Below are 24,095 nucleotides of genomic sequence, written 5' to 3'. Positions count from 1 at the left end.
GTAAGAAAGTACACGGTCACTTTTATTTAAAAAATAGTGTTTCTACCAGTAGAACTAGGTAAGAAACTTGATGGCATTGATCAAGTACACTCCAGAGCAGTAATGATTCTTAAATAGAAAAGTGCATGAGAAGTGAACTGGGATGGAGAGGATGTTTTTGTCACTGTCTCTTGTAGACTGTGACCACATGAGCAGTCAAGACTGTGCTGGTGTCCTGGTCAGCATCGCTTTGGACTGAATCACTTGCCAGTGAATGTACGTGCTAATTAAAGTATGGAATCTTTTTTTTTTTCTGGTTAAGCCATTAAATATTAGTTTCATTGTTTAACAAATTCACAGCTAGAACATGCAGAAATTCTGAATAATCTCTTGAAGAAATGAATAGTTGTATGCTTTTCATGGCAAAGAGAATTGAGGCATGCTAGACATTTCAGCAAAGTACATTAATACTAAGTGTTTAATATACAAGGATGGCATTCACTTTGACTTGTGTAATCACAAACAAAAGTACAATGGAAGGTCTCTTAAAAATAATTCTGTGAGTTGTGCAGTCGGTTTATCAAGCTACTGAACAATAGGAACTGGCATTTTTCATTCTCGTTTTAAGAGAACTTCTTCATGAAGTGCAGTTTCAGGTATGCAAGGGTAAGGAATATTACTGTCATGCAGGCAAGAGCCAGGTGATTCTGCCACAGGCCCCAGCTGCTGGCATCAATGCCTTGATTTCTCAAGTACTCATCTCCGGTACACCACCTACAGATAAACACAAACACATTTATAAATTTAGTCAGTTTGAAGTTATCTAGGAAGGTCCTCAGAAGTTGTAGTGTGATGTCATGTCTATAGCAGCCCAGGCAAACACCAGCTATATGTTACTATTTTATTTTCTATTTGTAAACTTGTTTTTCTTGTAGCTACAATAAATTTACTGAAGGAAGCTGAAATTGATTTTGCAAGGCTGTATGATTATAGCCTGTATGTGTTTCAGTAAATGCAGTTTAAAAACAAATGAGAAGCTAATGCCAGATATTTTTAGTGTTACAGATACCAAATATGACAATAAGCAGAATGTTCTCCGCAGACAGAATGCAAAAACCCAGTTAAAACTTCATTTTCCATATAAAAACTCACAAATTCTGCTGGTCCTCAGTGAGTATCTCATAAACAGACTAATACTCAGGGACTCTGTAAGCTACTGGTGCTGGGATTCATCTTAATGCCCCAGAATACTTACAGCTGGCTTGTCCGTTGATAGCTATGGTTGCTTGTTAAATTAGTGTCGCTACTACTGTTGCAAAAGTTCAGACCAGTCAATTCATTGATTTCTAAAGCCTTTTAAAAAAAAAAACAAAACCAAAAATAATGACAACAGAAATTAGTAAGTAAGAGAATTATACATTAACAAGATGAAATATAATTCAATTCCAGTTTATTCTAAAAACATGATGTTATCACTGTTTATGATGTTGGCCAGATCCCCATGTTTTTAACCGAGCAGCATGCTTCTTGGTCTTTTATGAGAGGAACGTATGCAGTCCACACTCCATAACGCCCGTGCGTCACCAGGCTTTAATACCTCCCCCAGGCTAGACTATTTCTGCACAGGCACATTAAAGCCCAAATTTCCCTGCGAAACATCATCCTGGCTTAAATTATCAAAAATTATGAGAAAAGCTTTAGCTTGACAAGTTTTTGTTTGCTTGATGGCGAAAGAAGAATTGTTTTGTAGTGTTAACATTGTTCTTTACCCTATATCATTTTTGGCAAGTTGTATGCCAGTGCTGTTTAGTGTTTTTCTCATGAGATGTTTCTGAGTTACAGAAATTAGCTCTTCTAAACAGCAGTGCGTGCTGGTTGATGAGAAACCTTTCTTGTTTCAAGATACTGCACTATGTTCTGAGGTTGCTGTATTTAGTTGTCTTACCTTTTGCTCATTAGCCCATAAAGTTTGGAGTCTTCTTTATCATTAGTAAAGATATTCCTTTCTAGCACATCTTTTCCAAGTCTGTATGCAGGAAAATACAACACTTACTGTCATTCCATATCGAGGGATGCTAAAATATTTGAGCCAGGAAAGCCAGGACATGACGCTTGTGAGATTGACCAGCAACCCAGAGAAAATCTAGAGGCAAGGAATAAAAAAAAAAACCAACCCAACAACCACAGAAAAACAAATTACAAATTATGTGCTGTTACCTTCTCTAGCTCTTGATTGTGCTTCTTCAGATTAAAAACAACTGGGAAGGCATTTCTAGAGGAAGAAACTCTTCCAGTGGAAGAACAGGGGATGGGGAAGGAATAATTTGTTGCCCAGCTTTGGGCCATAACCCCATGTGGTCCTTCTCCTAAATGAGTAACGGGGAATGCTTCCACCCGTGCATTAAACCTAGGTACTTCCCGTCTGCGGGTCCCGCATTGGTTCACATGAACTGCCTGCAGTTACTCAGGTCTGTTGAGTGGCTGGAGGTGTGTGCTCCGTTTTGCTTATGTGCCTGGAGTATGAAGCAACCTGGATTTCGGTTGTTGGTTCAGCACTGCCTCGTTGTTTATGGTGCCTGTCTTCTAAGTGTGGCTGTTTGTGTGTTGTCCGGTGCTAACGTGCCCAATGGTTGGCTCTGCAGCTGAGGAGGGCAACTGTGATAGTGGTCTCAGTGAGCACAAGGCTGCGGGTCATGTCCTCAGCTAGCCAAAATTCTCTTTGGCAAAGCTAAAGGAAGGTGAGTGAAATGTAGCTCTAGGCCACTTTTCTGCTTTCCAGGCAATTCACTGGCTGCCAGAGTCACAGAGAAGAGGGCAGAGGAACTACTCTCCCTCCCTCTCACACCCAGCCCCCCAGCCCCCAGGTTCTTAGTAGTGAAAAGGAAAAAACAGAATATTTGACCCCATAGTATCAGGATATTCAAATCTTACAAATCAGGGTATTTGACATGCCTGACCCCACAGTCTTTTTGCAGAATTCAGCTGAACTCTATGATGCTAGGATTTCAAGATTTCAGCATTTCTAGGATTTCAGGATTCAGTCCAGAAAACTGAATAATGCTACTCACAATCATAAAAACAAATGTGATAGTCATGAGCAGGTTTGCTACAGCGACCACGCTCTGTCCTGCTGCAATGGCTAGTGCCATAGAAGTGGCTGTGTAGGACACCATCATAAGGGTAAACATCATTGTAAAGAAGGCTTCTACTGTTGGTTTCAAACCTTAAAGATCAGAACAAGAAGGGTTTCAGTATGATCCTGCCAAAAGCTCTACCATAGCCTGAACAGTATCCTGACTTACATAGTGCATCCTGCGTACAGAATACATTTTGTCTGACAGCATAGGGATGTCACCGAGACCCAAGACTGCAGTGGGGCTCGTGACAGCCCATATGTGTGTGCCCTGTCAACGGCGAGCAGGATGAATAAGGAGTACGCCTATAACTGCAGTAACACTGGAGACAGTTTGCAGAAGATTGGGTAGAAGCTACAGTACTGTACTCCACACAGTCTAAGGTGAAGGCATCACCATGGCTTCAAGTTGTCTATCAAAGGAGAAATTTCCAGTGTGTCTCCATGAGCAGCAGTTGTACAGCATTTCACTTGTTTCCAGTAGAGCGCTCTCCTAATGGACCTGGTGGCCTTTGGGTGACAGTTTCACAGTCTGAGAGCCTCTTGCTGATGTGGCCTTGTTTCCCATTCCTTAGGGGACAAAACTCAGACCAAAGCAATCTGTGATTGTTTTTTGGTTTTGTTTGTGCTTTCAAGCTTTTGGGACATACCAAAAGGATGTCATGATCAGAAACCTTACCCTAGGAGAATGGGCTGCTTGCGACATGTTTTGAGGATGATGTTTGAAGGTGTTCTAGTGTTGTAAAAGTTGGTGCCAGCAATTTTCAAAGTCTGCTCACTAACCAGAAGGCATTTCACCAAAAAGAGCAAGCTGATATTAATTCACACAATATTAAGTTCTTAAAACAAAACTTTTCCTTTGATAGATGTTCTTGCAAGGATGGAGTAAGTATCTTGTAAGAGTCACTGGAAGCTCAGATAGCCATAAATGAAAAGAAATAAATTAAACCTATATAGTAATAGTTATGACACACTTCCTTCCAGGGACAACGGACGTGAGACACGCCACAGATTCTGACATGAATGCTTAAATCTTTGAAAGTGTGTCTTTCCTGTGAACAGCGTGGTATGCTAAAAGCAAGTGCAGTAATCAGTGCCGTGCTGATGCAGCGCTTTAGCATATGTAAATGTACATCTATATGTGCACATATATAAATGTGAGTGCCTTGTCGATTTATTCAGGGGGTTGTAATGGAACTGTAGGACACCATACTTGCCTAACATGAAGTAAATTATACAGGTGAAGATGATGCTTGGTATAGTCCTCATGGGTATTAAGTCAGCCATTAGCTTTGAGATGAAATATGCAGATGTTCTGTAGTACCCACTGATATATTCATGTCTGGAACACAGAGATGTATACAGCATATTACAAATTTAATCACTAAAAACCAGTAAGATTATTTTCACCTGGAGACAAATGAATTCTAGCTCAAACTGGAAAAAGAGTTCTTTCATGGTTAGATTGTAATGCAAATGTCCAGTAAGCCCTACACTATAGTAACGGTGGCATTTTCATGTGCAAATGAACATGAATACTCGCACACGTAATTTTTAGTGCACATATGTGTCATGTCGTCAAAATAGAAAGAGAGGGTAAAGCTTAAATAATTTTCCTTTTCTGTACAGTGTAATATGCATAGCTTTAAAGAATCCAGTTAGTTAGGCAGTATTTACTGTCCTCACTAGCCAGTCACAAGCTTATCAAAAATTGAGTGTTCAGGGTTTTTTTCCTAGATGTTAATAATTTTAAACTCTAAGCCATTTGCAATCATAGGTACTGTTTTGGGGATTTGCAGGCAACTCACTAACAGGCTAAAAAAGTACTTTTGCAATGAGCACTAGCAGTGAAGTAATTTGATAACTCTGCCCAAGTGTACTTAAGTGACATTTAGCTACAGCAGGAATATAAGCAAACCAACAAACTCCCAAACCGTAGTCCCTGTTAACCTTTTCGTATGTTTTACTTACGTAAATATCTTTTTTTCTACAATAAAGAGTTCAATAGCTGAGATACTGCTGAAACACTGGTTGGTGGTCAGAAAGAACATTGCGCCCACTCTACAAAAAGCAAAACAGCAAGTTGTTATTAAAAATGTGATGTAAGTGTAGTGTTTCCACTACAGCATCCATAAACCCAACAGTAGTGCCTGGAGCTCGGCAGTATGCGACGTCTCATCCCAGATTCCACGGGAAAAGGTTTGGCTGTAAGTCTGAGTCCATAACAAGCCTGAAGCAGATGTGGTACAGGCAGTATTTGTTACTTACATGCAAGGATAGTATGTTTTCTGATGCAGTCAAAGGGTAGAAAATGAACTGATTTTCCTTTTTTTTTTTTTTTTTTTGTAATGTAATTTCCTAACACTTCAAAAATGCTCAGTCTATGAGGCATTTGTCTGATGCAACCCACGAGGAACTGAATAAGCCATGTGGTAAATTGTTTTCACCTTTTCTGCTAAAATTTAAGGCTTTGCTTTCACACTTACATATTCAATTTAAAACTGGTCCATTTTTAGGTAAATGCTATGAAGTGTTTCAAGACTGAGACCTCAGAGCTTTCTTAGTTGCAGACCCATTTGTCAGGCCATGCACATACAACTGTTAAAATGGTACATAGACGAGAATAATTTTAAAATCTAGCTTTAGATGTCCTCCTGGTTTACTGCTGGTAAAGCCAAGTGTGTATGTAGAGGCACTTGCAAGATCAAAGCTTTGGTTACTCAGGTTTATGTAGCCAAGTCTGTATATTTTAATTTTTAATCTTTTTCTCTTGTGGAAATCTGCAGAAAAGTTAAAATGCTGCCATGCTGAATTAAGCCTTTTTAATATGATGTCTGCTGTTCGGCGTTTTCAGCAACCTGATGGGCGCTGAAAAAAGTCATCCTATAGAAGTGGCGTTACTCACTTAATTTGGACTGCTGGTCCAGGTTACAGCATGGCAGAGCAGAACTTCATCCCCCTCTCAGTTCTGCTGGGACCTTCCTAGAGTCAGGATAACCTCAAGGTCACTAATGTCGGCTTATCTACTGGTGTGAAGGGAAGTAATTGCTTTGAAGAGGTAGATTTATTTCATAAAGAGCTTGTGGGTTCCTTCTTAGCCTCCTGACTGTTGTTATTGCAACAATGAGGGAGCTTTATCAAATTTTTTGATATCCAGTACCTAAACTGACTAACCTGTTCTGTAGTCCAGCAGAGTCCTCTTTAAGTCCAAAGAAAATGGCACCTACAACCAGTCCCAGCAAAGCTGTAACACACACCTAAATGTGAAAAATAAAAGAAGAGGAAAAGTATTATTCTCATTACTTTCAAAGCTTCAATAGTTTGTTTGTTTTTTTAAAAAAAAAAAAAAAAACAAACCAAATGTTCCTCTAGCAACACCATAGCTTTTCCCTGACCTCTTGCTGTGCCAGATCTGTGACCTGAGGGAACTGCTCTGGGACTGCTGGGAGTGCTGGGAGGCTGGTAGCACCAGTGATGGGAGAAGGGTGACAGCAAGGGCTTGGTGGAGCAAGTTAGAAAGAGGGAATAAAACCTTTCCCCAGAGGAACTGCGTTATCCCATGCACCTCAGCTAAGTTTATTTCCCTCACCACTGTTTCAGCCATTCTTAGGTGTTGTGGTTAAGTTAATGTACTGCAACATCACTCTACTATCCCTACTGATACTCTTTACCATTCATCTTCTTTGGGACAGTCTGTGACTCCTCATCTGCTGTCAGGGACAAGGGCAACTTCAGCTCTAGGGCTGGCCATGGCTCTTCATTGCAGTGCTTCCATGGAATTTTCTGTGGAGCTATCTCAACGCTACTTTGAGCTTGGCAGCCAGTAACTGAAAGCAGTCTTTCCTGACTGCAGTTGATTTTCACACTCCACAGTGTGTAATTGTTGGGCTCTATCACACATCTTACAGGATTGGTTTTAACATGAGCAAGATACTATGGTATAGATGCACTGATATTTGCTGTCTGTAACACAATTTAAATAGCAAAGATACTGGCTGCCTCAAGGATATAATTTAAAAGACTGAAGTGTGTACATCACACTTTTAAAATGCTAAATGCAAATGACAAAAATCTCAGCAAAACTGATGGTATCAGGCAGTTCTGTCATTTTTAAGTGTGAGCAATGCATGAATTGTAATACCATAAACCCCTTGATCCGTGGTACCCTATCGCTAAGATCCTGCCGAAAGGAGCAAATGTCAGGGATAATTCAGCTCCTAAGCCAATTGCAGTGGAAAGCAAGGATCATATCAAGTCCAATTTGGAGCAGATTAATGAAAAAAGGCTTAATGAACTGTGTGCCTCTCAAAGAATGCTTGTAAAATCCATCCCTAATGAGGGTGGGGAGATAGAAAAGATTGTGAGAAGCAAGTCAGGACTGTTAACCTTGGAGTATTACGAGATCCTTGAGAGTCTAATTCTTGTCACAAGGTCAAGCTTTTACAAAGCAATTATTAAGGATCTCTGTAGTATCAACATACAGACACACACACATACTCCAAGGCTTTCAACCTCAGGGATTTGGGACTTATTTCCCCTCCACACTGGCTGTTTGTTCACTCACTACATAAACCATGCTGAAGATAACTTATACCCCTGGCTTGGGACCAGTTTTTTTATTGGCTCCTCTAGAATTGCTTTGAATTGCAGTGGGAGTTTTGCTGGTGCTGAGACTTTAGAGTTTGGCTCATGAATTAGGGGATTCCTGAGGATTACTTGTTCTGCAGAGGTCAGCCAGGCATTCTTTAATTTTGAAGGCAATGGGCAGCTTTGAGGAAATCAACACTTCTGGTGTTGATTCTTGTGAAAAAGCAGCACTAATAGGGCCAGTCATGTAGAACATGCTCATCTTCCATGGCAGGTGTTAGACCCTAATGTAGTCTTCATCACATCTTCTCCAGAAGACATCATCGCCATTATGAACAGTCAAATGACCAAATGACAAATCTTACAATACTACGAAAATATTTTTACATTCGAGCCAACTGCCAGCACTTCATTGTGTGTGGAAGTTTAATTAAGTATGCAAGTGTAGTTTGTTAACTTTCCCTGGGAGGGGAGAAGATTTGAGGCCAAACTCCACGTGCCAAGCCTGGACAGTTAGAGCTGAGCCTGAAAAATGTTCTTGTGAAACTACTTGGAAGATAACCTACTCCTGGCGAGGAGCAGTGGAACCCTGCTGGGAAAGATCTTGCCTCCCAAGGTCTTTCAGTAGTCCAAAATTAATTACTGAACAGTCCCTCATGTTGTGCATCGGGGAGCATTCAGGACACCTTTTAGTTAAATCAGATCTCCAGACCTTGAACGCTCTTTTTTCAGATGCTTGCTGCAGTCAAAATATCAAGAGACAAAACCATCCCAATGACTTATATAATACAGGAGTGGAATAAATCCAATGTATACCACAAAAGGATAGATACAAATAGCGTTACCTGAGCTATGGAAGCTTGAGGGTTTCCTAACAGATTTTTAAATGTGCGCTTGGACACCCACTTCAGCTGATGAAGGAAGGAATTTGCATATGTGATTTGTCGGAAAATTGTTTTTGATTTCTTTTTATTTCCCAGAGAAATATTCTGTAGTGCTGCTTTTGTTTCTTGGTAGTAGACTGAGTTGGAGTATTTTTCTGCTAGCTTCTCAGCCAAGTTTTTCTCATATTCAATGCGTTCTTCAGTGCTCTCTGCTGAAAAAATTAAAAGGAAATACGACCGTTTATGTAAGGCATGGGAAGATTGTTTAGGAGTTAAGCCAGAAGATTTATGTTGTGGTGGGAGAGTTACTAACGAACCAGAAGAATTAATATGCATATTTAGTTTCAGTGATTCATTGCGCTCAGTCTCATAGCATGCAATTCAACAGAGTCAGTGTAAATGACACCAAACCTCTGTGTTCATCTGTGCAAGCTGTCCCACAGGCAGTGGCTTCCCAGCAGACTGACTAGGTAAGCCCTTGTCTGCCAGTGAAGTTTCAAACTGGCAGCAATGTCACTTTTAATACAAAAGTAATTTCCTCCTCCCCACCCAGATTTCTGTAAGTGGTCTGTTTTGCAGAGTTGATGAGATAATCCCAGACCTCCCAGGCTTTTAGATCCAGGTAATCCTGCATGTGTCTACTTCAGTCAAACTTTTGAGTCTATCATAAAGAAATTTCAGCTGGAGCTTCTTTTTTTCTCAACTGTAGTCCAGTGTGTGCTTTTCCAATGACAAATACAACATGTGTTGCCAGCTATAATATTAGTCAGACTCTGAATGCAGTCAGCATTTTTGTAAAATGCCAGTTGCTTCTTTGGTAAAGACATAGTGAAAGTGTGTGTTTAGGCACATAGCATGTTCATTATATCACTTCCCCTTTCATTCATGTGAAAAGAGTGTCTGCTGTTAATGAGTAGCAACAGACAGGATGAAAAAGCATGCTACTGAACATAGGTGAGATTTGATTTGTTAGTCTGGGGATAGTTTCTGCCTTACCACAACTTCAGAAAATCAACAAAATACTGGTCCCCTATCTCTACCCCCTCTTCGCACCCTACTTGCAGGAAGGAAAAAACAGTAATTTCATAACAGTTAAACCATTCCGTTATGTAAAAAATATGTCATAGCTGCATCAAATCATGTTCCTAACCAGAACAATTGTCCTGGTTTATCATCTCTGCTTCTACAGGACTGGAATTGGTTTGCCTCAAAGATGAAAAAAGCTCTTTCTCTGTGTTGAGAGGTAACAAAACAGTTTCTTATATTCCCAGACGTTATAACTTGAACACAGGAAAAGATTTTTTTACCTTTAACATCTCATAATTTGAGTGTTACACAAAAGTATACAGGTCAGTTTATGAAGAAATGGATAGCAATGATAAATCACTAAACACCTGTTTATGAGAGGCAAACTATTCTTGCGTAGAGAGGAATATTTTATATATAGGGTTGTGAGTTTGGCACTTATTTCAGGTTATGCTAAGTGTTTTCCACATATAAACAAAAAGGATTTAGGAATAGTGTGGGGTTTGTTTGTTTTTTTTTACCTTTAAAGCAATAAGGATCAGCAGTAGGTAATACTCTCATGCACACAAGTAACCATACACGTGTACAACATGATTATTGGTTGTCTGACACCCTTAAGGGATTTTTCTGTGTTGTGCTGGACACTTTCTGGCAAAACACGTATGATAATTTCACTCAGCTCTGTGTTTCATACCTGCGTTAGTTTCATCCATCTTGCTCATTGCCACTGCAGTGGAGTCTCCGTTAATGATGTCCAGGAAGAAGTCAGCAGGGTTGTTGTACGGCTCGCACTCATAGCCTGTGGTGACAGCATTACAAGCCCTAAGCGGTGGTTGTGTGACTGGTAGAAGACTGTGCATGGCCGTCATGAGCACAGCCAGGCCTTTGTGCCCACTGAGCAGCCTACGCTGCAAGCGTTGCAGGCTTTAAAAGGTCCTTGCCTACCCGAGAGATGAACGGCACTGCCGGAGAGCTCTATCAGCCAAAGCAAGGTGATAGCTGGCAATGTGCCCTTCTCAACCCTAGCCTGGGCTTTGTCCAATTAAGATGTGCCCAGGAAGAGTTGATGAGAGGTCAGCCCTATCATCCATACCCACATATGGGTCAGGAGGTGAAACACCAAGAGAAATACTCAGCTTGTTAAAATCCTGGGCTTGGACAGACTCTGTCCAATTCTGATCAACTGCTTTTGGTGGTTTTTTTTTTCAGGTTAGTGCAAACTAAAGATGTTGCTGCAGTTGTCCCTGCTGTGAGATGTACTCACCGATAGACTGGAAATACTGGATGGCGTGCTGAGACGGCCCATGGTACAGCACTCTCCCCGCAGCCAGTAGTGTCAGGTTGTCAAACAGTCGGAATATGGAGTATCGAGGCTGGTGGATGGAGAAGATGATTGTTTTTCCTTGTTTTGACATCCTGAATGTGAAATGAAGAACGACAGAGATGTTAGCTTTGCAAGTTGTTTCAGCATTTAGGTAAGAGAATTTGCAAGTTCAGTTCAGCCTTGATCAAGTTTGATTAATTTGGCATGCCAGAGAGGGGAGGGAGGGGAAAAAAAAAAAAAGAAAAAGAAAAAGAAAAATATTTAGGTCATAGTTATAGTGTCAGTGTGAAAAAAAAAAAAAAGCTTCCTCTCTCTGGGAATGTTGTTGGAGGGCAAGATCCTGGGAAGATTTTGATGCAAACGGAAAACTGGAGAGAGGCATTTGAGTCCTCTTTGCTTGTAGTAAATGTAGAAATTATGTAAACCTTGCAAGTAGAGAGTGTGTTGTGCTTCTTTTCCCAAAGGCAGGCCTGAGGTCTTGTGATGGGGAAACAGCTAGCTAGGCAGACATGAAAATAAACATCTGTAACTAACTACACAGGTATCGCGGGCAAATTGCAGTCCCAGTGTGCACACGCTTCATGCAAGGCACTTTGTGTACTGCTGTGAGGTAGCTGTACTGTAGCTGTACATCTGTTTTGGAGTAAGAGAATTCACACAGGCTTTTTCCTACCCCTTGGTTTGCTGGTAAACAATTACATGCCTGATTTCCCCATTTGCTCATTCTAACTGTAATCTAAGTCAAATACAACTGAAACGTAGCGAAGTAGAGTGGTGAAAACAGGAAGCTCTTTCCATCACCTTTTCAGTAGCAGCAGGACCGCGTTAGCAGTACTGGCATCAAGTCCTGTAGTTGGCTCATCCAAAAACAAGATGGCAGGATCCGTGATGAGCTCCATCCCAATATTGGTCCTTTTCCGCTCTCCTCCGGAAACCCCACGAATGAACTGGGTGCCAACCTGCCGCAAAACAGGAAACTTGTCTGTTTGGCCCGACAACAAATTCTTGAGTGAACAGCATCCTACCGACATGGCATTTGGGAAGAGTTGTAAGAAATTTTGACCCTACTCTCAGGTACAGATGTAGATGTTACCTCACACATAGACCGTTTCTTAATGTTAGTATTACTTGAGGTGTTCTTTTTTTCTCCAATCACAGACTGCCTTTCCCCTTCCCTACAATGTAATAGCATATGGCAGTATCAGTGCAGAGTCTATACAGATCGCCATACAGAAATTTTATTAATTATTGTATTACTGAAATAGACTATTTATTGTTTTTTTTTAATCTTCCATGTCGAGCTATTTAGTTAATTAAATAAATCAATTAATATTTGTTCATTATTCATCAATGTAAGTTCATATATTTGCACGCCTTACCTTGGAATCCGCCACTTTGCTCAAACCCAGTTCCTTGATGATCTGATTCACTCGTTCATTTTTTTCCTGTTCCTTCACTGACTTTGGCAAACGGAGTGCTGCCGAGAATTTCAAATTTTCTCTTACAGTTAGGGTTCCCATCACCACATCATCCTTCATTAAAAAAAAAAAAAATAGATACTTGGTGGTCACTTAGCAATTTCTATTTTTCTCCTCTGAGAACTGCATCTACCTGTGTTTTATGTTGTCCTTGCCTGCAGAGGGACAGTAGCAACTGCCAAAACATGTGTTAAGGTGCATCTTCAATGCCTGTGTCATAGCAGACAGTTGATTTCATGCATGTAATTATATTTGCCTTTATTCATAAAGCAACGCAATATAGACATATTCTCCATCATGCATATCAAAATGCATAAATAGCAGTGTATTCAAAACTCTCTCTCATGTATTCTTACCTTATTCAGTTTTTTGGAGGTGTTGAGTGAGATACTGAAGGACTAAAGGGACCTAAGGAGCAGCTACAGCTCAGGTCATTGTCACTGTGTGTTTGTGAATGCAGCCTCAGCTCACTGCAGGTGAGAGCAGGGAGAGGAGAAGAAAGGAAAAGAGAGGCTGCGTGCATGTAGGGTAGGGTGAACGTTTTCCAAGCTTGTTTCAGCAAAGGAGGAAGGAGGGCAGGTTTTTTAGATATTAGCTGCTCTTTTCTTGTGAAGGGAATTTATCAGATGTAGGAAGTTCAGAGAGTCACGTGTGTTCTGAGAGACTACCTTTCTGTGACATGCTGACTGTACTTTTGTACGGGGTTTTCATAGACACACCTCTTTAGGTCTTGATAAACTGCAAGCATACCGCTGAGCAGGAGTAGTGGGGAGGGGAAAGAAACCGAGAGAGGGATGCGGTTTTCCTTCTTTTGTCCTTCACGTGTCCTTCTCCCCAGCCCACCCCAGCAGGACAGAGGTTTTCTCAGAGCAGGAGTTAGTGGTATCATCCTGGGCAAGCGGAGGTACAAACTGTATATTACCAGAAAGTATCACACTTGGAAAAGACTGCGTACATACTGGTAGCCTACGTTAATTCCTCCAAAAAGGAGAACAAGAAGGGAAATGATCCAAAGCATCTGCTCTCATTGGTTGTAGAGCATTAAGGACAGAGACTCAAATGCAAAGCAGTCTCTTTCCCAGCAAGGGTGGACATGAGGAGAGTTGCGACTGCAGCAGCCTCGATTCTTGGATCAAGGTGAGGTGCTTGCAACGCTGCAGTGACTTCTTACAACTGCAGTCAGAAGGGAACAATAAAATCTATAGAGTAATAACAATTACTTACCTGTACTACATATCCAGAGGTACATTTAAAGTTGGCAGGCTGAGGAGCTCCATTGATCAAAATGTCACCAGAAAGCCCATGGGGATCCTTCCTTGCGGCCAAAACGTCGAGTAGACTAGGAGAAACGTTGGTTACTTTGTCAGAAGAATGTGCAGGAGGTAAACTCACTAAACAACAAACCCAGTTCATGGAACGAACAGCTACATACAAGCATCCCATGTTAAATGTTTGCAATTTAGAAACGCTCCCAGCAAGTTTCAAGAGCCGAGTTTCTTTTGTCCTGATTTACTATGGCAATGAGATCAGCACAATTTCACAGTGCATTTGTGACCATTCATTCAATAACATGAGCGTAATCTCGAACGATATGTGAAGATAGTGCATCAGTAAAGTGTGAACTAAAATTGAATTACATCTTTGTCATGTAAGCTGACTGGCTGTTTTGAATTCAGGTATTTCTCAGAAACCAGTGAGATTTGCAGAGACCTAAATGAAAAAAAAAATTTCCCTGAAAATACTGTCCATTACTGCTAAGTATGTGCAGGTGCATTTTCTTCTTGGTGTGATTTCTGTGTAGAGCAAAGAGGGCACTTACGAAGATTTACCACTACCAGTGGGTCCCAAAATTGCATTCAGTCCTGGTCTCATGATGCCACTGTAAGACAAAACAAATAGGTTTTGCAAAATAGATAGGGTGTTTTTATGTATCTTACTGTTTCATCGGGTAGGCTAGTGTAAATTATCTATAGAACTACATTCTGCATCCCATTAGTTTTGGAATTAATGAAGCTGCCTTATCACAAACAGTATTTATGATCAAACTCCACCTTAATTTTTAATCCAAATTCAGGAAGAACTTCATATAATGAGGACAACACTTAAACTTGAGTAAAATGTAACAAAACCTATATGCATGCTTTTTCCCCATGCATCTCTAGAAGTGAAGCACAAATTTGCTTTAACCACATTCAGTCTAAAGATATTATTCTCTTAGCAGTTCCCTGTAGACAGAACATACTCTAGGGATTTGTCTGTACTTGCAGAAACTGCAGTTGACAGTTTCTCTGTATCTGATTTTAAATCATGTCAAACTCAAAAGCTAGATAGAAATGATTTTTAAATATTTGGAGGAAAGATGCTATAGAAATGATACAGTATACGGAAATACTGCTGCCTTTTTTTTCTTTTTGCTGGAACATGTGAAGGCATTGCTGCTATTTCTCCTGACTAGCTCCTAAAACCTGCTCTTAACAAGCTTTGGTGTACGCAAGAATCACACTGCACATGCAAATGCCTGTCTGTATGTTATTCCAGCTTTATCGGTAACCCAGGTGTCAGTGATCTGAGTACCTGGCTGTGGGTCTGGCCCACTACAGCTGTTATTAGGGTCTGATGACATGCAAACTAGGAGGATTGGTTTTGGAGGATGGTAGATGCCACATCCCTGAAAGTGTTCAAGGCCAGGTTGGATAAGGTTTTGAGTGACCTGGTCTAGTAGAAGGTGTCCCTGCTCCTTGCATGGGGGTTGGACTGGATGACCTTTAAAGATCTCTTCCAACCCAATCTATTCTATGTTACTTGCCACACAGCTTAACAATTGAACTGTGAATGGGCAAACTCTATGCATAGATTATTGAACAAAAGCCATAACAGCATGATTCCTTTACTGCAGTAGTGCTCAATGTTGAAAAAAAAAAAACAAAAAACAAAAAAGGAGAAACTTTACATCTCTTCAAAGTTAACCTAACGTTAGCTTGCATTACTGTCTTAAACATTTAAAGTTAAGACCCCAGAATTAGCCTTCCCACAGATGACCTTAGGAATGAGATGCAAGCATGGAGGACAGGCTCCTGAGAGAGAGTATCTCGGTTGAACACCACAGCACAGTGGGAGACTTGCCAGGTAGTGTAAAACGACCACAGGTGGCTCGCGTGCCCCCATGCTGATAGAGGCTGGGAAGGCCTGGGGCAGGGGAAATGGCACCCAGCAGCACGAGCTCTCTGTTGTACGGACTCAGCTCTAATGACTGCGGACCACCGGGGCCTAGTAGGAAGCTTAAGCACAGTTATAGCAAACATGAAGCAAAGACACATACATACACTTTTTCTAAATCTTTATCAAGTTCTGTATATTGTGCTTAGTGGCTCAGTGACATAAGCAGACTTAGCTGTCTGGACAAAAATAAAACATACACATACTCTAAAGAGATGTTTAAATACCTACTTGACATCTCTCAAAACTTCTTTATCGACTGTCTTTTGACAACACAGGAATCCAGTCTTCACCTTCACATGGTAGCAGATGTTGTGAAAGGTTAGTGTGCTTCCTCCTCTGCCCCTTAAGTCTAGAGAGGACTGCTTTCTGCTGGGGATGCCATTTGTATTTGGGTCCGACATCTGAATACTTAGGTGTGTCTGGCCTTCTGCCATTTTTCCTCTATAAATAAAAAACAGGGCAGAAGAGGGAAGAATTGATTAGGTATGGAGAGGAAGGGTTTGTCTGTTGGATTCAGTGTTCGGCACTGGACCTACTGTGGGCCATCTCGATCTCTCTCTTTCAGGTAGGAAGTTTGGGTCCTGTGTGCTCAGACCTTGAGATGGCATAGATCTGATGTGGAGCTGAGTCTGCCGTAGTGCTTCCCACCACATGCAGTGTTAGGGAGATCAAAGAGTCCCCCTCCACCCTGATGGTCTGTTGCACTGGATTGACCTTGGCTGGCCACCAGATGCCCACCCTGCTGCCCTCTCGCTCCCTCTTCTTGCAAGACATGGGGAGAAAATACGATTGAAAAGCTTCTGGGTCAAGAAAAGGAGGACAGGGAGATTGCTCATCAAGTACCATGATGGGCAAAACAGGTTTTTCAGAAGGCATCACCAGCATCCCTGACATGCTGGGCTTTGTCTATCGGTGGATCCACTGGAACTGGCTGGAGGCGGCCATGTCCAGTACCAGGTCATTTCTCACAGAAGCCAACCCGGCAGCCACCCCCACGGCGAGCACCTGGCCATGGACACCCACTGCCTCTGCTCTCCCAGTACGAGGAAGTAGGTACCTCTCACAGCGGGCACTGGCATGGCATTATGCTCTTTCTGGAGGGCTGCCCCTGGCAGAGAGGTCTGTACACAAACTGCACGCTTGTTGGAAACCACAGGTACAACAAGTGACTCACCAAAAAAATCAGCTGAAAATTGTCGAGGGTCAAAAGGACCTGGCCTTCTGCCCGTCTGCTTCGTCAGACTTGTTCCTGGTTTAGAATGTGGTTGGAGTTTGCCCACTATATACTATTTTAAAGGGGTGGTTTGGAAGTAAAGATACTCCTTTTACCTCTAGTGCCCCTGTGCAATGTTAACAAAATCTAAAAATTATTGTGGGGCTTTTTTTTTAATAATAAAAATAATTTTGCCAAGTGTATATGAAGACTGCTGCCAAGTAATTCTCATACTTGCATTTGCTTTCCATGTAAAAAACTAGGAGGTGGTTGTGGAATAAGTCTCCTCCTGTTGTCATCCTGGCTCCTGCCATCAGCCATCCGCCTGCACCCCGGGGCGGTCCCCAGCCGCCCTTGTGCATGCGCACCTTTGTCCCCTTTGCGCTTCCTGAGTGGCACAGGGTAGCTGAGGTGAGAGGCAGGATCTGGCCTGTCTTTATGTATTGTGTTGACTCATCGCAGCCTAATTGCTTTCCTTGTCACTAGGGGAAATGTTAGTAATGCAGTAGTTCATGGGAATGGAGAAGGGGGATGAGCAGCAAGGAGCTCCGGGATGATCAGTCTCATACCTTAGCATAGCTACACTGCTTGCAGCGAGGAAGAAGGCAAATTATGAGACCATTTCAGACATTCTGAATAAATTTGAGAGCAGTTAATAAAACGAGCCTTGCAGAAAAAGCCGTGTAATCTAACGCAGTCATATGGTCACATAAAAAAAAAAACAAGCCCTTATCTTGTCGGTTCACTAAGGTTGCTTGACAGGCAGCTGATCTCTCCTTCATGGCTATCGGACGGGTGAAACCACTGAAAGCCCTACTCTCAGCAACAGACCTATCTGCATGTAAAGGCCAGTTCAACTGTCTCCCAACCATGCTATCCCAAATCGAGCCCAAGGTTGCTTCTCTTGACAAAACTGCAGCCTTCTGTGCCAGCAAAAATAAAAGGTCTTAATGTTTTAGTAACCAGTAATCTTGGCTCAGTTTTTCTACAACGAAAATAAACTGTGTTCCAAATACAATTATAAGAGGACTCGCTTTAATTTAAGCTAAAATGGATTTAAAGTAAGTTGAATATCAATTACATGTGCAACATTTAAAGCCTGGAGGCCTTTTATTGATAAACTGCCTACGCTCTAGTTGTGCCAGAGAAGTCTTCTCTATCTGCAGGAGAGCAGCTAATTTTATTCGGCTATTTATATAGTAGTTTCTGGGCTAATTTGGCTGGGCATCAATCATTGCCATTTGGAAGGATGTTTTGGTAGACATGCGCATTCAGAACTGCAGTGCGAACCTTTCACTTGACATCTGACCGTACGTTGAGCAGATGTTTGCTGGCATGTTGAGCAAGGTACCAAGCACCCAGCTGCTGAGTCACCACCACAGCCAGACGTTACAAAACCCCTGTTGGATAACCAGAAGCAAGGTGTGAGTGCAGAATTCTTCAGAAGACAGTGTGACTGACCTTGATATATCACTGCATCTATAAGGTATCTAGATCAGTATTTTACTTGATCAGATTTTTTTCTCAGCTTAATGTTTTGGTATTACCGATGTTATGTTATGAGCATACTAAAGGGGGTTTATGCAAATGGGGGAGAGTGAGGTGCAGTCTGATCTCAGGCATTATCAGCAGAATAGTTAAATTCTTCTTTGTTTCATTTGGGTTTGTTGATTTTTTTCCAAAGACCAGCATAAAATCTTGCCTCAGCACTTGCAGTGAAATTTCAGAAATACTCTTTAGAAAACAAACTTTTAATTTAGGGATGAAACAGATTCAGTCTTCCAGGGAAGGATGAGACACATCCATAGCAGACAGGCCCTCTGTGACTGTGTAATACAGCTGTTGACAGGAAACCTCCAGTTCAGGAAGGCCCTAGCCCACTGATTGCCCAAATCCACCAGAGAAAAATAGTATTCTTTGACGCTGTCCCTTCCGAAGGCACTGGTTAATGGCAACTGTGGGTAGAAACTGGATTCAGGTTTAGCTGGACCTAATAGAGCTACTCAAATTCACTGCAGAAAGAAATTGCAGACTACTCATTCACTTAAAACTTGAACGGTTATTTATCAGTTGCTCTGCAAAATCTGTGTTAGCTCTCTCTTCTCCAAGGAGCGTAACCGTTGCAAGGAGTCCATCACAGCAGCTCCCTGGGATGACAAAATGACCGAGTTCTGGACATGCGGGTGGGAAGGGGCCTCAGGAAGCCCCATAACCCAACTTCTCCCTCTGAGCAGGACCGTTGCCAACACGAGATTGGGGCAGCGCTGGCTTTGCCTGGGTGACTTGTGGAAACCTCCAAGAGAGGAGATTTGGATCTCAGCTAACAGTGAGCTGAGAGAAGACGAAGTGTTAATGCCGAAATAACGCCTATGTGCTAAAGTTAGGCTTTCCATCACTTTTTGGTTTTGGAGACCTTTTTTTTCACTGTGGGGTAAGTACTCCTAGTGAGATAAACAGTTTTTTTATAGGTATTTTATAGGCCAACCTTTCCATTTATGATCTAGCAATAAACTGCACTACGGGAATACAGGGACGTGCTCCTTTACAGCGAATATAATTGTCAGCTATTTGCAATTGCTCCTTAGGAAGGGATTTTTAAAACATTGCTTTAGGCCTTGTTTAAAAAATAATTTATTGCATTTAATGTGACATACAGCCATGGAACATTTTAACTCTGAGCAGATGCAGGACAAAGAAACAACCATGATGAATGTTAATCAAATCAATTCCTATGCAAACTAAAATTCTTTAAGTGAAGTTTCCTAGAATTCATTGCCAATGGCTTGTGAATAATCTACTTTAGATCAGAAATGAGCAGGAGATTCAATGACAGTATGTACTGCCTGCTGTATTCAGAAATACTCGTTAATATGATAAAGTCTTTCATATCCTCATCATATCAACTCTGTTTTTGTATCAGCTACATATAAAATTTAATAACTCTTTGGGAATTATAAAAATTTCATTTGTTTTCCCACATCTTTCTAAAATACTTTTATTGCCACTGATTTCAGCATCAATTTCAGTTCAAGCCTAGTAGAAAAACCTTTTCTTCAGAGATATTTAGTCTCAGAAAATTTTGTCAGGAGGCAAAGTGCTGGATCTTGAGGTTTAACCTTTTACTAATGGCAAAATGAAACTGCATTCTTAAAACCCACCATGAAATCTCTTTGCCCACTGTTTTGATGCACAGAAAATGAAACTCTCAGTCTGGTCACTTTTCTGTGTATTCTTCTGGGACTTGTACATACATGAACAAAATGTAACACAAAGTTCCATTGACTTAAACCTACTTGAACCACAGCAATACCATACGTGGAGTCTTTCAAGGAATTTCAGTAAACCTCTCTGTGTGCCTTAAGATAGACTGTCTATAAAAAAAGCAAAGTAACGTTCATTCCTGCCAGTCTTCCTGCAAAGCTTTTGGCACCGGAGGGATTTGCAGTTCAAACAGAGAAAACAATGCTATAGGAGTGGTAGTAAAATGTTAAGTGGCAAAATACAGAAGGGCATTTTAATTGATTTTTTAAAATCCAGGCAGTTATTCAAAGTATTTTATCTCGATAGAGAGTAAGTGTTGAAATTACTGAAGGAGGAAGACTTTTAGAGACACAAGCAGCTTTCAGCAGAGTTTTCTAAAGGAAGCTGGCTCAAGCTCTTTAAAAAAATAGCCTGTTTCCTTTTTTTTCTGAACACTTGAACCTGCCAGAGGAACCACAATTAAGTCAGCTATTATTTCTCTCATTTTTAATGGGTACAAAGTTTAGTCTTGCCATCTGCAAGCTGAAACAGTACAGTATGTACTACAAATGTTCATTTTAGACTTTGGATACATAGAAATTCACAGAAGTTGTAAGTACACCTTTTCTTTCCTCTTTCGTGGCGGGCACTTTCAGGGGTGTAGGCTGGCCAGAGGATGGATGTGGGCACGCACAGAGGACAGTACAGCCCAGTGCTGCCAGCCCAGGACCATGCAGCCCTCCTGCGCAGGAACACGCGTAGGAAATGAAAACCATTTAAGTAAAAAAGGCTAATGCGATTCGAGCAATCTCTAAGTTAATTGCCAGCCGATTTACTGGGGATTTGTAACCTACCTTCTGTGAAAAGAGCCCTTTGTGTTAATTGGGGACCGAGTAAGCGGTGCTCTGTGTGTCAGGCATTTGCACGCGTGTTATGCGCGGTGCATTAACATGCATGGGCAAACTCCAAATATGGTAGTTTCTGCAAAATATTCTAACTTTTCACCTTTTTACTGATTTTACTTTAAGCCCTGAAGCTTTCGTCCTCCATTTATAAAACATATTTCATTAATTTCTTGCCAAATTTCTCAATAAAATCCCTTGAAAAACTGGGAAAAGGTAGGCAAGCGTTTTGCCGTGTTTTCCTCGGCTGTTGGAGGAAAACAGCTGCTGAATTGAATTCCCTAGCGATGGCAGAGTAAGCAATTCATGGACAGGGAAGCGAGCCACTACACCAAATTAAATCTACCTCAAGAAAAGGTCTGAACTGCTGCGACTGACGCACTTACCAGCAGCAGGTGTGGGTCAGCGCTGCAGGGCTGCTGAGGAGGTGGCAGAGGCGGTGGAAGGGAAGCAGAAGCCAGGGAAGAGAAAGAGCGTGGTGTGTAGGAACGCAGCCCCAACGGGTCGCTCAGCTTGCGGGGCAGGGCAGTCCCACCCGTGTCATCACATCTGCTGCAAAACGGCGGTGAGCCGGGGCTGGGCTCCCCAGGCTCCGTCACCCCAGGGAGTCTCCACCCTCTCCCTGCGCCTGAGGAAGCCAGAGGGGTTCGTGGGGAGGGCAGGGCCAGGACGAGCCACAACTTTCACCTTTTTTTTTTTTTTTCCTTTTAGCCAAACAAGTCGTAAGTGAGGTGGAGCGCAGCACCTTGTCGGGAGCCGCCCCAACCCAACGGCGTCAGTAGCGGTGACATTAGAATGACGCATAGCATCTCCGCTTGCCAGAGGCTCGCAGCAACAGCCGAGTCTGGCAGCGCTAGCAGGGCGCGATGAACACCAGTGTGGCACACCAGACGAGACACAGCTGGTTGTGAAGTCTTCTCCCCCAGCAACCTGCAGACAGGTAGTATCTTGGTACGTTTTCCTTCAGTTCAAAATCCCTGCGATAATGCAAAGGTTGTACGGAGCCCATCAGAGCGGGGTGTTCACAGGACAATAATACGTGGGCATGTAATTGATGCTATGGAAGGAACCAAAGCTGAGGCAGTCTTCGTTACATGAGGTAGGGGCATGTGCTGTCTGTCTGGCTGGGCCTGCTGGGCAGCGCAGGCCACAGCTTTCCAGGAGCCACACTAACATCTGGAGTGGCACGGATAACGGACGCGGTTTTGCTTGCTAGGGCAGCTGTAGCTTCTGAGCCCAGTAACCTCGAAGGTGAGGTCGGCCAGGCTCTGGGGGATGCTGGAGGCACTCCTTCGGTTCAGCTGGGCTTGCCTGCACTTGGCCAGCGTCCTAGGCACTGTCCTGTGGGAGGGCTCTGCCAGCGCTTTGACAAGAGCACAAATTCATGTGGTTGCAATCGTCCTCTTTGGCAGAGGGACGCAGAAGAACACATGTTACAGATGATTTCCAGTTAAAAGCGTGAACTTTATGCTCTTATTTTCCTAGCAAGACTCATCACTAATTAGAAAATGCTAAGGCTGCCTGTAAGAGCTGAGTCAGAACATCACAAGGTCAGCTTTTTCAGTTGGCTGTAACCTGGGATGGTAAGTATCTCATCATTCAAGAATCATGCTCCTGGGAGTTTGTTCTTTCCTTTATCACTAATTTTATCATCATTAACTCTGTACTGTATTTATACAAGACTTACAAGCATCCTAGCAGGTAGTAAAGACCATAGCCCCGGTAGCATTTGAGAAGGTGCACGTATGAGCAAATAGGTGCAAAAATACTGTTATCTCATTCAGGGAGCATATCGGGCTGGCCTGGAAACCTCAGGAGACCGTTTGTAATATCAGATCTGGACTATGCCCAGGCAAGTCAGGGAAAACCAGAGCGTTTGCGCAGGATGCAGAGGTGGCTATCGCTCTTAGCACGACTGGCACTCATGCTGAAACAAAACAACAACAACAAAATGGAGATGAAAAACTACCGTTCTTTTGTTCTCACAGATATTTGTACTACTATTATAACCAAATATTATTTATTTTTATTTTAGTTGTGGGTATCGGTATTGAGATCATTTCTGAATGGGTGAATACACAGTTGTTCCTGCCTTCAGACACGGAGTAAACTAACTACAGAAAAGCCACATCTCATGCTTGCATTACAGTATGAAACACTGAGTGAAGGGTACTGAGCCTGTCTTTCTGCAGTTTTGGGAGGTGGCCAGGAGTTACTTAATTCCACTGTGAACTTTTCTTTCTTAGAGCACATCTACTAGTGAGGCTGCTGGGACTGTGTTATCAACACTGCTAGCTGCTGAGCTGTTTGATAGTCTTGTATAAAGCATGTACAGAGCTATTTACATTAAAATCAGTAATAAAAAACAGTGTAGGAACCAGATTCTTCACTGATAAGACTACAGATTGCTTCAGAGAGAGACAGTGCAGGCTCTGCCATCTCGTCAGTTTTGTTACTGCAGGGCTCGCAAGGGGATCAGGTGAACCCAGGGCTCGTGTACTGCTGCAGGGTTTGAAACCTGTGCCCGCAGAAGTGATTGCAAAACTCACAAATGAATTCTACCCTAATAAATTCTTTTTTATCTTACTGTTTTCAAGGCTATGTCTGCCTTGGTTGTTTATTTGTCAGTTGACAACGTGTGATAAGCATTCATAAAGCTTCCTCATCTATCTCTGGACAAACCTGTAGCAGTATCACAAAAATACTTAATATTAGTAAATGATTAAGCATAGAGTACAGCCTTTCAGATTTGTGTTTTGCGCTCGGTCAGATGCGTGACACACCCATATCACGCAACTGACCTTTGATCAGTTAGCAATATATAAACCCTGAGATGTTATACTCATCACGAGTGGGGTATAGCCTTATCAGACAAAGCTTCCAAACAGCTTTCATGGGTTTCATGTGCTGTTTAATATTAAATCTGGCAGAAGGTCACCACCCCAGCTGTCCATGAACTGGGACAGAAGCTGGAATCTGTGCAGCCACCACGCCAACCACGGTGAGGTCCTTGGGTTTGCCCCGTTTGTTCAGACATGAAAAGGGCTCCGCACTTTCACTCCAGCACTTGGAGGCAATATTTAAAAACCATAATAATAATTTACAAGGAA

General features: G+C 42.1%; 1 protein-coding gene and 1 long non-coding RNA gene across 4 annotated transcripts; one reads left to right on the top strand and one right to left on the bottom strand.

Annotated features, from left to right (window-relative positions):
* On the bottom strand, positions 1-21,704 carry ABCG2 (ATP binding cassette subfamily G member 2 (JR blood group)). Of its 3 annotated transcripts, none has more exons than XM_086746218.1 (16): positions 21,372-21,704; positions 15,859-16,071; positions 14,231-14,290; positions 13,636-13,750; positions 12,313-12,465; positions 11,735-11,892; positions 10,874-11,025; positions 10,304-10,408; positions 8,545-8,795; positions 6,287-6,369; positions 5,084-5,173; positions 4,330-4,454; positions 3,048-3,202; positions 2,033-2,122; positions 1,235-1,332; positions 1-753 (listed from the first exon to the last, which is right to left on the bottom strand). In XM_086746218.1, exons 2-16 carry the CDS (start codon positions 16,062-16,064, stop codon positions 603-605), a joined length of 1,992 nt encoding a protein of 663 aa, XP_086602344.1. In that variant the 5' UTR covers positions 16,065-16,071; positions 21,372-21,704; the 3' UTR covers positions 1-602. The 3 variants fall into 3 exon arrangements, with proteins under 3 accessions (XP_086602344.1, XP_010126866.1, XP_086602345.1); XM_010128564.2 differs by having other exon boundaries at positions 8,545-8,792; XM_086746219.1 differs by lacking the exon at positions 15,859-16,071.
* On the top strand, positions 18,035-24,095 carry LOC147600853 (uncharacterized). Its single transcript, XR_015258381.1, has 4 exons — positions 18,035-18,329; positions 21,697-21,936; positions 22,471-22,568; positions 23,916-24,095. It is a non-coding gene; the product is annotated as an uncharacterized LOC147600853 (long non-coding RNA).

This window comes from Chlamydotis macqueenii, chromosome 4, assembly GCF_036417535.1.
Source record: "Chlamydotis macqueenii isolate bChlMac1 chromosome 4, bChlMac1.mat, whole genome shotgun sequence".
Classification (NCBI taxonomy): domain Eukaryota; kingdom Metazoa; phylum Chordata; class Aves; order Otidiformes; family Otididae; genus Chlamydotis; species Chlamydotis macqueenii.
The sequence above is the reverse complement of the archived record's forward strand: the minus strand, read 5'-3'. Positions and strand labels throughout refer to the sequence as shown.

Bases quoted from the DNA above. Each gene is read 5' to 3' on its own strand.
- ABCG2 (XM_086746218.1), bottom strand. From the start codon at position 16,064: ATGGCAGAAGGCCAGACACACCTAAGTATTCAGATGTCGGACCCAAAT. The intron at 4,455-5,083 runs GTAAGTAAAACA...TCTGTGTTCCAG, and splicing joins GTAGAAAAAAAGATATTTAC to ACATGAATATATCAGTGGGT. The intron at 754-1,234 runs GTAAGTATTCTG...GTTTATCTGTAG, and splicing joins TATCAACGGACAAGCCAGCT to GTGGTGTACCGGAGATGAGT.